A 12,831-nucleotide genomic window follows, 5' to 3' on the forward strand; every position below is an offset into this window, starting at 1 on the left:
TTCAGCCCAGGGTGTGATCCTGGAGCCCCGGGATCAAGTCCCACATCAGGCTCCCTGCATGGAGCCTGCTTCTCCCTCTGCCTGTGTCTCTGCCTCTCTCTTTCTCTCTGTGTCTCTCATGAGTAAATAAAATAAAATAAAAAAATAAAAATAATAAAATAAAATAAAATAAAATAATAATAAAAATAATAAAATAAAATAAATAAAATAAGAAAGAAAGAAAGAAAGAAAGAAAGAAAGAAAGAAAGAAAGAAAGAAAGAAGAAAAAAACAGATAAAAAAAGTTCTAAGGGCAACAATATTTTCTAAATCAGCAGAATCAGAAGATTAAAAATACCCTGATAAACAGCTAATGATATGAAAGGCAATCTTTGGGACATACAAAAACTTTGCTTCAATCAGGCACCAAAAGCCTTTGAAGATTATGGTTCTTAAATGGAACAAGCAGACTTTTAAAAGTTGAAGTAGTAGCTCACAAAAATAGTAAATGTAAACATGTAAAATGAAATAAATCAAATGTAGATGTATATATAGTGCACAATACAAACGACCCTTAAACAGACTTAGAAATCATAGCTATGTGATGTGTAAAGAAACAATTTAGTAATTCTAATTACCTATTGGATTAAAAATAAATCAACTACTAGACAAATTTTTAAAAGATCATATACTCTCTTTTCTTCATATACTCTCTTTTCTTCTTTATTTTCTAAGAAATAATGTTAACCACACACATGCCAGAACATGAATCTAAATATCTAGACTCTTACAGGGTAGAGATGATCACAAAGCTGGTTTTCAAGACACAAATGCATATAAATAATGGAGGGGCACTTTCTTCTTTATAATGCTAAAACTTTAGAAAAATGCTTATATACAAGTATTTTTTAAATAATTCGCTTCAAAACATTATAAGCAAGCATTTTTAAAATAATCCATTTTCAAATATTTGTTTGTGAAATACTTTATAATTAATTTAAGACTACCAATAATTCTGTTAAAAGCAATAGGAAGTTACAATAAGATTAACCTTTTTGCTTTTAAAATAGTCTTCCAATTAAACAGCAGACATGCATTTATCTCTAATTTTTTTTTGATTTTTTTTAAATACTTTCTTTTTATTTGTTTATATGATAGTCACACAGAGAGAGAAGCAGAGACACAGGCAGAGGGAGAAGCAGGCTCCATGCACCGGGAGCCCGACGTGGGACTCGATCCCGGGTCTCCAGGATCGTGCCCCGGGCCAAAGACAGGCGCCAAACCGCGGCGCCACCCAGGGATCCCCTATCTCTAATTCTTATGAAAAGTCCACTAAAATATAAAAAGTTATAAACAAACAAGGAAACAATACAGGTGGGAAAATAATTGACAATATGCCAACAAGTTTTGGGACATAAATGAAAACTGGATAGAGTACGGGTAACCAATTAGAGAGAAGGAAAAACTAACATTTAAGTGAGAAACTGGATCCATGCTCAGGCAAGGAGGGAGGTGGAGGGGAGGAGCATGATAGAAATACAAGACTGGCTGATAGCTTGTGGAAGAAGCAGTAAGACTTTTAAGTACCTTCCCTAGCCTATGGAGGCAGGTGACGGACCCTAACATAGGTAGTTTAATCCCTAAAGATATTAAATCAGAAAAGTCTTGAACTCAGGAAAACTGATTAATACAAAGAGATTGTATTGAGTAAGCCTACACAGTGCACACTGTTTGACTTGCAGCCACATCACCCCAACCTCTACCTCTGTGGTTACTTTGCCTCTTCCACTTCTGTCAAATATCCCTTGTGCACCTCTTGTAAGGATATTTAACACTGGATTTAGAATCCATCCATATAATCTGAGATGATCTCTTCACCTCAAGATCCTTAATTATATCTGAAAAGACCCTTTTCTAAATAAGGTACATTTATAGGTTCTGGGAATTAGAACACAGACTTATAATTTTTTTTTTTTTTATGATAGTCACAGAGAGAGAGAGAGAAAGAGAGAGAGAGAGAGAGAGAGAGGCAGAGACATAGGCAGAGGGAGAAGCAGGCTCCAGGCACCAGGAGCCCGACGTGGGATTCGATCCCGGGGTCTCCAGGATCGCGCCCTGGGCCAAAGGCAGGCGCTATACCGCTGCGCCACCCAGGGATCCCGACTTATTATTTTAGGAGCCACCGTTCCATCTACTACATATAATTCAGCCAACACGTTAAAAATGAAGATATCCTATACCCTTCCCCAGAAAGCTACTGTAGGTAAATGTGACTTCATCAAAATGAGAGTGAAAGCCAAGAGAAAATAAGTCCAAGAAACAGAAGCTACCGCAAAGGGAAGAAGCAAGGGGAAGTCCCAGAGCAGTGCTAAAGCAAACTCCAAGTGCATACCACGGTAAAGAACAACCAGTCTAGATTGTACCAAGATGGCATGGAAAACGTAATACTGAGAAGGGTTTAAAAAAAAAAGAGGCAACTGTTACCTCCAGAAAACAAAAGCTGTAAGGAAGCTAAGTTGAAGAATAGAAAAGTATTATTTTCATACATTACTTTGTTCAGGAGTGAATGATGTTTACATTGAATACTGATTTAGCTAAAAGTAGTAATATACTAAAGTGGAAGGACACAGTACGGGAAGTATGGCAGCAAAGGAAAGTGATAATTCCTTAACTTCCATAAAAGGTATCTAATATTGATTTTAAAAGTCTAAATATTATTTAAGACATGAAGGTAAATACAACAGATGTAAGAATTGAACACAGTTACCTCAGAAGAGGGCAAAACAAGGAGCAGAGAGGGATGGGGAAGAGCACTAGCAATTTTATTTAGTCACAGGTTCCCTTTTGAAACTCTGCTCCTATTACTTTGAAAATAAAATTCATTTTATGCCCCAAAAAAGAAAAGGTTCTCAGAAAAGTGTCTTGTTCAGGATCATAACATAGTTAAGAAATATCTATCACAACACTTTAAAACCTTGTATACCTTGCAGGAATATGGAAATTCTTGAAAAGGGATTCTTAAAAATAAATTCCCAAGTTCTGAGTGTTCCTAAGGAATAAAACAAAAACAAAAACCAGACACAACCAAAAGCACTCCTAATGTATGTTCATGTAATGGATCCAATCTCTAGTTTATATTATTGCAATTCTATCCAGCTTCTTAATATAAAACCAGGGCTCTTTTTTGTTTTTGAATGTAAGACTTTAAATGCCACAATTACAAATAACAAATATAACAAAATAAAGGAGCTGAAGACATAATGAAGGTATTTCCAGATTGGTATCCTGATAGATAGCCGCCAATGAATTTAGTTTACATGCAGATGGACTCTAATTGTAAAGATTTCATAATATTAGGAATACAAGATAAAAAGGCTACGCTCTGACCCATTATGCCCAAGAAAGGGGCAATGAGAATTTCCCTAAAAGTTGTTCTGTCCAATTGTCTGAGAAGGGAAAGAGCATCTTTGAAGAAAAGGTGCAATAGCAATGGTGCTAGGAAGAAGTTAAAATATAGGAAAAAAGGAAAATTTTATTTTCTACTTAATTAATATCCTTCTTTATCCATTTCATTAATCTATGTCTTATTTCTGAATAGTGTTTTGGCACGTTATTCCCACTTTTACTTTCCCTCCTTCTCTTCAATTGCTTTACAAGTGCACTTAGTCCAAGTAACTCACACAAGTTTAATGATCTATGTCCTACATGAATATTACAGTTACATCAAAATTCCCCCCCCCCCATAGGGCAGTCACTTAATTTACCTCTTACTGTACCTAATATAACTGATGATAACAGGCAGTGTAGACATACTAATTCAGAATTTTTAAATCTTGTTTACTTATTTACTTGAAGTCATCTATTTATCTGAATTGTAAGACTTTAAAAGATAAAAGAATAACACCAGGTACAAATAGGAAATATTCTTGATATTAATAACTGATCCAATTATAAATATTTTAGTACGTTTATATTATTCAGATGTAAAACCAAGCCCAGTCAAAAAAAAAAATGAGTCTGGCTGTTTTTCCATAAACATGAAATCAAAGTGAAAGCAGCATTTTTAAAGGAAATGTTCCAAGATATTGTTAGTATGGGATAAGAAGTTCTAGAGACAAATTAGTTTTAGAGCAAAGCTGCTTTGGTTTGACAATGAAGTAGAAACAAAAATAGTCAAGGGCAAAAGTATGAATGGTAAGTAATAAAGGCAACAAGGGTATTGGAAAGAACCCATGTTCATGATTTTCATAACTCATGAAAAAATAATCCTAAAGCAAATGCTTCCATTAAAAATCATTCCAAAGAGAACAGAAAAAAGAAAAAAATAGTAAGTCTTTTTCCATCTTCCCAGTAGCTCTTTCTCATTCAATGATGTTGGATCTTTCTCCAATTTTTGGAGTAAAATGTCCTTCATGAGAACACAGCAGGTTAGATTTTTTTAACTAAAAAAGTAATCCCCAAACATAGTAGTCATGTGTTTATAATTAATCCTGACACTTTAAAAAAGCAGTACCAGTGAGCTTCGTATTATATATATAATTAAAAACAATTTGGGGGGGTGCCTGGGTGGCTTAGTCAGTTAAACATCTGCCTTCAGCTCAGGTCAAGAACCCAGGTCCTAGGATAGAGCCCTGAGTCCAGCTCCCTGTTGAGGGGCGAGGGAAGGTGGCAGCGGCGACTAAAGTCTCCCTCTCCACCCTGCTTGTGATCTCTCACTCTCTCTCTCTCTCCCTCTCAAATACATAAAATTTTTTAATGAAAAAAAATAATTTGAATGAATAAATAAACAGCAACAACAAAAAAAAAAAAAACAATTTGGGTCCTTTCATATGCAAGAGATAGACAAAGTTAAAATACCTTAGAAAACTTTTGTCAAATTTACGTAAAATGGCAACTTAACCAAAGAACTTGAAAAATACTTCAGCCCTAGGCTAGCATGAAATTCCTAAATGCTCTTCTTGCCAGTTTTAACTGGCAAACCAAAGACAAACAAAAAACTTACAACAGAGACTCCTGTTTCCTGACTGAAGTACTTTTTGTTGGCAATAGAAATTAAGCCATCAAACACACCAGCACTTTGCTTTAATTAAAAAACAAAACAAAACAGCCCTTTTGAGAGTAAAGCACATTTCAGAACTTTTCACCTGGTACCTTAAGAAAGGCAACTATTGGAGTCCACAGGTCAAAAGGAGTGGAGAAGCAAAGTTATCACGCCAAAGATCACGAAGAGTATTTACAGGCTATCGCTTCCAACCAAACATCACCAAGCAGCCTCAGTGCAAAAGATGACCTTCCACCATGTTCCCCAAGGCTCTGATCCTTCCTATTTTAGAAATTACAAGCCACCACAATTACCTCTGTGGGTTAAAAGCTGCAGGTTGAAGCTGTATCCCTCACTTAGGTTTTTATTCTCCAAAGTGCACAAAAGACAGGATTTTCAGATGGTAGAGATCCAATATCTCTAAAAGATTTATAGATAAATATGTGGTTTTAGATAATTTATAATTTATCTATAAATTTGTCAATTTATAGATAAATTGTGGTTCCTGAGTACTCACAGCAGGGGTATGTATGTCACCTATAACTGGCAACCTCCATACATACTGAATAAATCACCATGAAACTTAAGAATCCAAACCTTTAAATTTATAGTGTGCTGTTTCACCCCAAAACATTACTCTAAGAGCTAAAAGTCTGATGCATTGAATCCTATATAAAAGTCTTACCTGTTTGGCTTTCAAGTTCTTTCCAGTCGAACTTTTTTCACTTGTACTTGCATCCATTCCTCTCAGAACACTGATGAAATCTTTCTTGGAAACAGTTGATATCAACTTAGCACGTTTTCTAATAGAGCTTCCAGCTTCTTTAACCTTTTCATCAACATTCTTTTGATGCTTCTGAACAGCATTAAATAACTGTACCACACCCCTAGAGAATATAAAATGACCAGAACAACACAGTTAAGTAACAGTTACACTAGAATACAAGTCATGAGGGTAAGAACAATAGGTTTTTACTGCTTAGGAAAGAGGCAAGCATTTAATAGGCACTCAAATGAAAAGAAGTGAATCTGAAAAAAATGAACATACATTTCAATGAATGAATACAAATTTCTGAATAAAGAATAAATATATGTGGACTGATATGTGATTTTTCTTCACAGCTTTCATCTTTCTAAATCAACTTTTGTGCAATTAGAATGAAAAACTATTTTTAACACAAACACCTATTTCTCAAAATATAATTACGTAATAACTGAAGGCATCACAATGTAGTGGAAAGAAAATGGCCTCTACAGTTAGCTGCCTAACCATCTAACTCTAGGAAAGGTTTTCTAGATTTCAATTTCATCTATAAATGGGAAAAATAATACTCAGGTACTTTACAAAGAAGTTATATTATCTGCAACTCTTCTAAAACTAACCTTAAGGGGATCCCTGGGTGGCACAGCGGTTTGGCGCCTGCCTTTGGCCCAGGGCCCGATCCTGGAGACCCAGGATCGAATCTCACATCAGGCTCCTGGTGCATGGAGCCTGCTTCTCCCTCTGCCTGTGTCTCTGCCTCTCTCTCTCTCTCTCTGTGTGACTATCATAAATAAATAAAAATTAAAAAAAAATTAAAAAAAATAAATAAAATAAAACTAATCTTATAATCCTATTTTAAAATGAAATAAATACTTTGTTCTATAGTTAAGTTCATTCCAAGAAGAATTCTGAAGATTAAGACCTCCAGCATCCATTACGGTAGCCATGAGCCACATGTAGTTAGTGAGCCATGAAATGTGGCTGGCTGTTCCAAATTGCAATATGCTCCAGGTTGAAAATACACACTGAATTCTGAAGACTTAATATGAAAAAAGAGAATTTTAAAATCTCTTAATTGTTATTAATCTTATTAATCTCTCTTTTTTTTAAATTTTTATTTATTTATGATAGTCACACACAGAGAGAGAGAGAGGCAGAGACATAGGCAGAGAGAGAAGCAGGCTCCATGCACCGGGAGCCTGATGTGGGATTCGATCCCGGGTCTCCAGGATCGCGCCCTGGGCCAAAGGCAGGAGCTAAACTGCTGCGCCACCCAGGGATCCCTTATTAATCTCTTAATAATTGTTTTATATTGATTATATGACAAAATAATAATACTTTGATTATCTTGGATTAAATAAAATACATTAGGACAATAAATTTCATCTCTCCCTCTTTTTTTTTTTTCTGTATTCAACGTGTCTACCAAAATGTTTTACATTATATATGTGGTTCCCATTATATTTTTTTTTAATTTTTATTTATTTATGATAGTCACACACAGAGAGAGAGAGAGAGAGAGAGAGAGAGAGAGAGGGGCAGAGGGAGAAGCAGGCTCCATGCACCGGGAGCCCGACGTGGGATTCGATCCTGGGTCTCCAGGTTCGCGCCCTGGGCCAAAGGCAGGCGCTAAACCGCTGCGCCACCCAGGGATCCCATCCATTATATTTCTAATGGACAACACTGACTTAAAGCATTACCATCCTTTCGAGCTCTAATTCTATCACCAGGAGAGGCACTCTGCCATGCGCCCTGAGTATCCCTGCACATTCTTGCTAGGTTTTTCAAGGATGCAAGGCCCTGACTGTTCTTTACACAGGGTATTTCTGAGAGTTGGGTTTGTAGGACGCAACCTTGAGCGATGAAGTAACATCGCCCCCCCCCCAACAAAAAGCGGGCTTGTTACCATTCACCATAAAAGCAAGAGATTTCCAAGTACAGTATTCTTCTGTAACACTACCCACTGCATGCTCAAGCATCCATACTGGACATCTATGTTACCACTGAGGGATACAGAGAACCAGTAGAAGTGTGATGCTCTGGCTACTGCTTTCCCAAGAGTAATAAAGTCATTTGTCTCTGACCCAGAAGTCTCTGGTCTTCTGGCAGTATCCAGAAAACTAACAGGCTAGCTTATTAGCTTATAAGGAGTATAAAATTCTATACCCTTAAGAGCAGGGCTGGGACGAAAGTGAGGAAAGGGAGGTGCCTCAGATATAAAATTTAAGAAGGCACTTACTCTCATGCACCAACCATGCACTTTTCTAAATTCTTTACATGTTTTTAATTTATTTAATTCTCAGAGAAATCCTGCAGGGTAAATATAATATTCTACTATTTTTATAGATAAATAAACTGAGACAGAAAAATTAGGTAGCATGAGCAAGGACACAAAGGTAATAAGTCAGTGCTGGGATTTGAACCTAGCGGTCTGGCTCTATCTCACTGTAGAACTCCAATATGAATTAAAGAATGACCCACATAGTGTAAGGAACTAGATAATCAAAAATAATTCCGCTAAATATAACTGCTATATTCTTGAAGTAGCAGCTCAAATGTTCTCTCCTCTGTGAAGTCTTCCCCAACTCCCCTGACAATCTCCTGCTGTACCTCTAGTACATACCTCTAGTCTCAAAGAAGACTGTAGTTCCTACAGGTGAGTAGACAAGGAGCACCTGGCAGCCACCAGATTCTATTTATCTCTGGACACAGAGGGTATCAAATAAACATTTGGTGTCAGTGATTAAAAAAAAAAAAAGCAGAGTGAAAGGACAGCATAAAGCTGCTGTAACACATAATTCATTATGACCTAAGTACAACATAACAAAAACGATCATCTATCGCCATAAATTCAGACAACTACCGTAAGAGAAATGCACGTCTAATTACACTGCTCTTGTAATTACAAAAACAATACGATCTGCAAAAGGTTCAAACCAAATATACAGAGGATGTTATACTCTTGCCTCATGAGATCTGCGAAATCTTTGGTTGAATTCAGTATTAAATAGGCAGGTTTTGATATAAACCACTTGGCTCTGAGAAGGCTGAGCTTAAGGATCAGGTATAGTCAGAAATGGATCACTATCAAAGCTTTACTATACTTATTTTTTAAAGGGTAAAAACAGTCTTACCTTGTTGCAATTCTCTGAAGATTCCTCTCTGTTTCTTTGTCTTTGACAACATCTGGCTTTACTCTGCACATCATTTCCCATTCTCGCTTCTTATCAAGCTGTGTTATAAATATTGTTATGTGAAAGAATATTAGGCATTTTTGAAAATGCAGCATACTTTGATATGATACTCTGTGAAAGGACAAAGGTAATAAATCACTCTGGCTTAGTTTGTCACCGGGACTGAAAAAACCCCACACTTTTAGGGGTTCAGCTCAGGGGGCCAGCCTGTGGTTAGCACTCAGCATGTCATGTGAGAAGCACAAAGTGAGTTTTTGTCAGGCTCTCTGAAGCAGGGGCCGGGAAAGCTGCCAGGACACTGAGCCAGGCAGGACAAGGTAGGGTATGAGAGAGCTACATACTTGACCCGCTACCACCAGATCATCAGAGGTAAGCATCAGGAAGACCCCAAACTACCATCTTTGATAACCACAAGTTTAAATACTTATTTATGTTTAAGAAAATCTTTCCCAATAGTCAGAATTATTAAGAATTTATATTAGCTTTTAAAATAATAGCATTGTATCCAGTAGTACTCTGGTCCCAGGCACCTGACTTTACACATCAATACACCACATCAGTATATACTGCTGCCTCGGGCCAACATATCACCTACAATCAAATACACTGAATATGATCAACTGATCACCAGGAAGCTAGTGAGCATCAAAAGCAGTAGTAAGAATCAGTAGGAAGAAAATCTCCTTTTATCTATTCCTTTTCTGCATCCACCTAACCTCTTACTTTGTATTAATGAAAATGTCTAATCACAGTAAAACAAAATTCTTGCTCTCACTATAAAGATTAGCCTGATTCCTTTCTAAAAAAAAAAATAGATTCCTCCCCAAAGCAGATAATTTACTTTAACTGTCATGAAATTCACCATCAGATTTTGCCAGAAATTTAAAAATCTTACTTTTAAGTCTAAAACGGTTGAGTCTTAATTATCTGTAGTACTCAAGACATGCATGATCCCAAAATACTTTTTAACTCTGAAATATATTTTTATACTTAGGACTTATTCGGAATAAGTACCTGATATTTCTTAAACTTATTAGAAACAAGTACTTGATATTCTGGAAACTGATAATATTTAAGTAAAAAAAAAAACCTGATAATTTGCACAGAATCTACTCAGAAATATGTAAGAGCGTTTGTAGCGACTATGTCCTGTTTCTGGTATCAACATGTGTGTTTTCATGCATTATGTGAACAGTACCATCTCTAGCACTCAAAGGATTGGCCTAGAGCAGTCAGAGACTCATTTTTCTTGGCTTGAAAACATTCCTACTTTCACTAGAACATTGTGACTAGAGGTAATTAAGGATCATGATATTTTTAAAGCTTATTTCAGCTTTTGCCAGATAATAAAAATTCAAACTTTCAGTTGAAAAGCTATCAGTAAGATTTAGAGACAAAACTTATCTTAGAGTAAAATTAGAATATTGAGTTAATAACACAGTATGTTCTGTTTCTAAGAGCAACACTTAAAAAGTTCCATCTTCATACAGCCTTTTGCACAGAGTACTAGTATTCGGAACAAAGGAAATAATTCACCTTGAAACAAGATAAGGTGATGATGAACTTAAAAGGAAAGATATGCCAATTCAAATATGTTTTTCTTTCATTTTTACCTCTAAAGTAGCTCTTGGAAATCAGTCTTTTATATTGTCAGTATGACTATAGAATGTTATTTTTCTTTCATTAAAAAATAGTATTTATTTCACTAACCAAATACTTCATAGAAATACTTTATCAAATATAAGGGTTATTTAAACCTTATTATGGTTTATTTATTTTTATAATACACAACAGCATCCTGAAGTTCAACTTATAGCCTTGTATCAGTAGGCTGTCCTAGTCTAACTTCTATCAGTGACTTAAAAAAGTCATAATGAATTCGAGTTTATATAGCAGTAAAACAGTCCATTTTCAGAACTGTAATCAATCCCTAACAATGACATCTTCACAGATTTATACTACAAAGTAGGTTTTTAGTAAAAAGTAAATAACATTCTATTGGTTCAGAATCTAATAATGGTCAGCATATGGAAGCTAAACTGAATAAAATATTTAGATCCAAGAGCCACTGCCAAATGTATAATTTTCTTGATTTTAAAAGGATAAATTTCTCTGGAGTTTAATTTCTATTTGTTTACATAGGTGATTAAAAAGCAAACATGCTGGGAGCCCCGGTGGCTCAGTGGTTAAGCGCATCTGCCTTCGGCTCAGGGCATGATCCTGGGATCCCGGGATGGAGTCCCATGTCAGGCTCCCTGCGTGGAGCCTGCTTCTCCCTCTGCCTGTGTCTCTGCCTCTCTGTCTCTCTCTCTGCGTCTCTCATGAATAAATAAAATCTTTTTTAAAAAAAGCAAACATGCTCAATGGAGTAATTTAGGCTGGGTTTCTCAACAAAACCTTGGTTATTCATCCCTTACATAAAAAGCAGATTAAAACCTGGAATGTTAATTAGACAAACACAGCCAGGAACAATTTGGTACAGGCAGGAACTAGACGAGGCAAACAATCTAATCCACAAGACACTGGTAAGACACACCTGTTTCCTCTTCTCCAGTCTCTCTTGCTTTAACTTTTCTTTTTCCTTTTCCAGCTCTCGGTTTTTTACCAGAATACTGGGTTTACTTTTAGGAGTTTTTCTGTTAAGAATTTTAGCCATGGCATCTGCCCAGCCCATGTCAGTTCCAACACTAGCTTCTGCGGCATTTTCATTTCCATTGCCATAGGGTTCAACTTCATCTTCATTGTCAGCTTCCACTGCTTCATCTGAAGAAAAGTGATCCTTTTCCGATCCAAAACTTCTTGCAGAACCTAAGAGTAGAAACCAATTAAACTTTAACACTGGAGGAAGAGGCTGTCAAAGGTATGCCAGAAACCCCAGGACCCTTCATAAAGCTAACAGTTCTCCATCTATCTCCATTTCCACAAGAGGGAATTTTGCAAATCCCACGGCTGCGGTAATAGCAGAGAGCAAAAGGGCCCTTCATCCTGCCATCAGCCCCCAAAGACCTGGCTCAGCCATGCTGGGCTTCAGCACCCAAGACCCTGGCAGCAGAAACAAATTAACAGCCCACATCACCACCTACTGTCAAGGGAGCTACAGATAGCAACGTGGAACAGTGTAGGGTGTGGTCAAGTCCATGGGCCTTAATTGTGTCATTAAACTACTTAAAGAGACTAATGAAAATTAATTTTAAAATGATTAACAACAAAATTTAATTCATCAAGGAAATGGTACAATGTTTCCATGGTACAGAGAAGTCAGAATAACTTCTCTGGAGATTTGATCCAGATATTTAAAATTCTGAATTTATGTGTAGAAAGATCTAAAAACAAACAAAACCTAGCCTCCTTTTATAAAATTTGCTTTTAACATTATAAAATTAGGTGTTTAACATTTCTGAAAAAACAATCTAATAAGGCAGTATTTGCCCAAGATACTGAAGATTCAACTGCACTGCTGTGTGACTCAATGACAATATCAAGGTCTTGCAGATACAAAAGCGTACTGTTGGAATTTTATCCTGCAAAACACCTGGAAAAAAAAAAAAAAAAAAGCATTTACAGGTTATTTGCCAGCTAGTTCATCGTACAAGGTTCAAATAGCTGGGGTCAGCAGCTTGTTAGAAATAAGAGTCTAAGTCCATGGCCTTGCTTGAAAATCAACTCATTGAGATTTTGTAGCTTAAGTTTTGTGGCCTTTCTCAACTTATGAAGTTCACTGTACTTGACCAACAAAAGACCAGCAGCCAGCATAGTCTGCATACACCTATATGACCCAGAGCCTTCTGGACAGCTTCTGTTTTGTTCTTCAGAAGACTATGGAACTTATTAGGAATTACCTCAAAGAAGAAAATC

General features: G+C 36.4%; 1 protein-coding gene across 1 annotated transcript in view; it reads right to left on the bottom strand.

Moving 5' to 3' along the window:
- RRP15 (ribosomal RNA processing 15 homolog) overlaps window positions 1-12,831 on the bottom strand; it is a 38,724-nt gene that overhangs the window by 15,495 nt on the left and 10,398 nt on the right. Inside the window, exons 2-4 of the mRNA XM_055333961.1 lie at window positions 11,513-11,784; window positions 8,917-9,014; window positions 5,705-5,906 (exon numbers count right to left, since the gene is read on the bottom strand). Coding sequence (XP_055189936.1) covers window positions 5,705-5,906; window positions 8,917-9,014; window positions 11,513-11,784 — 572 coding nt within the window. The remainder of the gene's footprint in view (window positions 1-5,704; window positions 5,907-8,916; window positions 9,015-11,512; window positions 11,785-12,831) is intronic.

This window comes from Nyctereutes procyonoides, unplaced genomic scaffold (genome assembly GCF_905146905.1).
Source record: "Nyctereutes procyonoides isolate TBG_1078 unplaced genomic scaffold, NYPRO_anot_genome, whole genome shotgun sequence".
In the NCBI taxonomy this organism is placed as follows: Eukaryota; Metazoa; Chordata; class Mammalia; order Carnivora; family Canidae; genus Nyctereutes; species Nyctereutes procyonoides.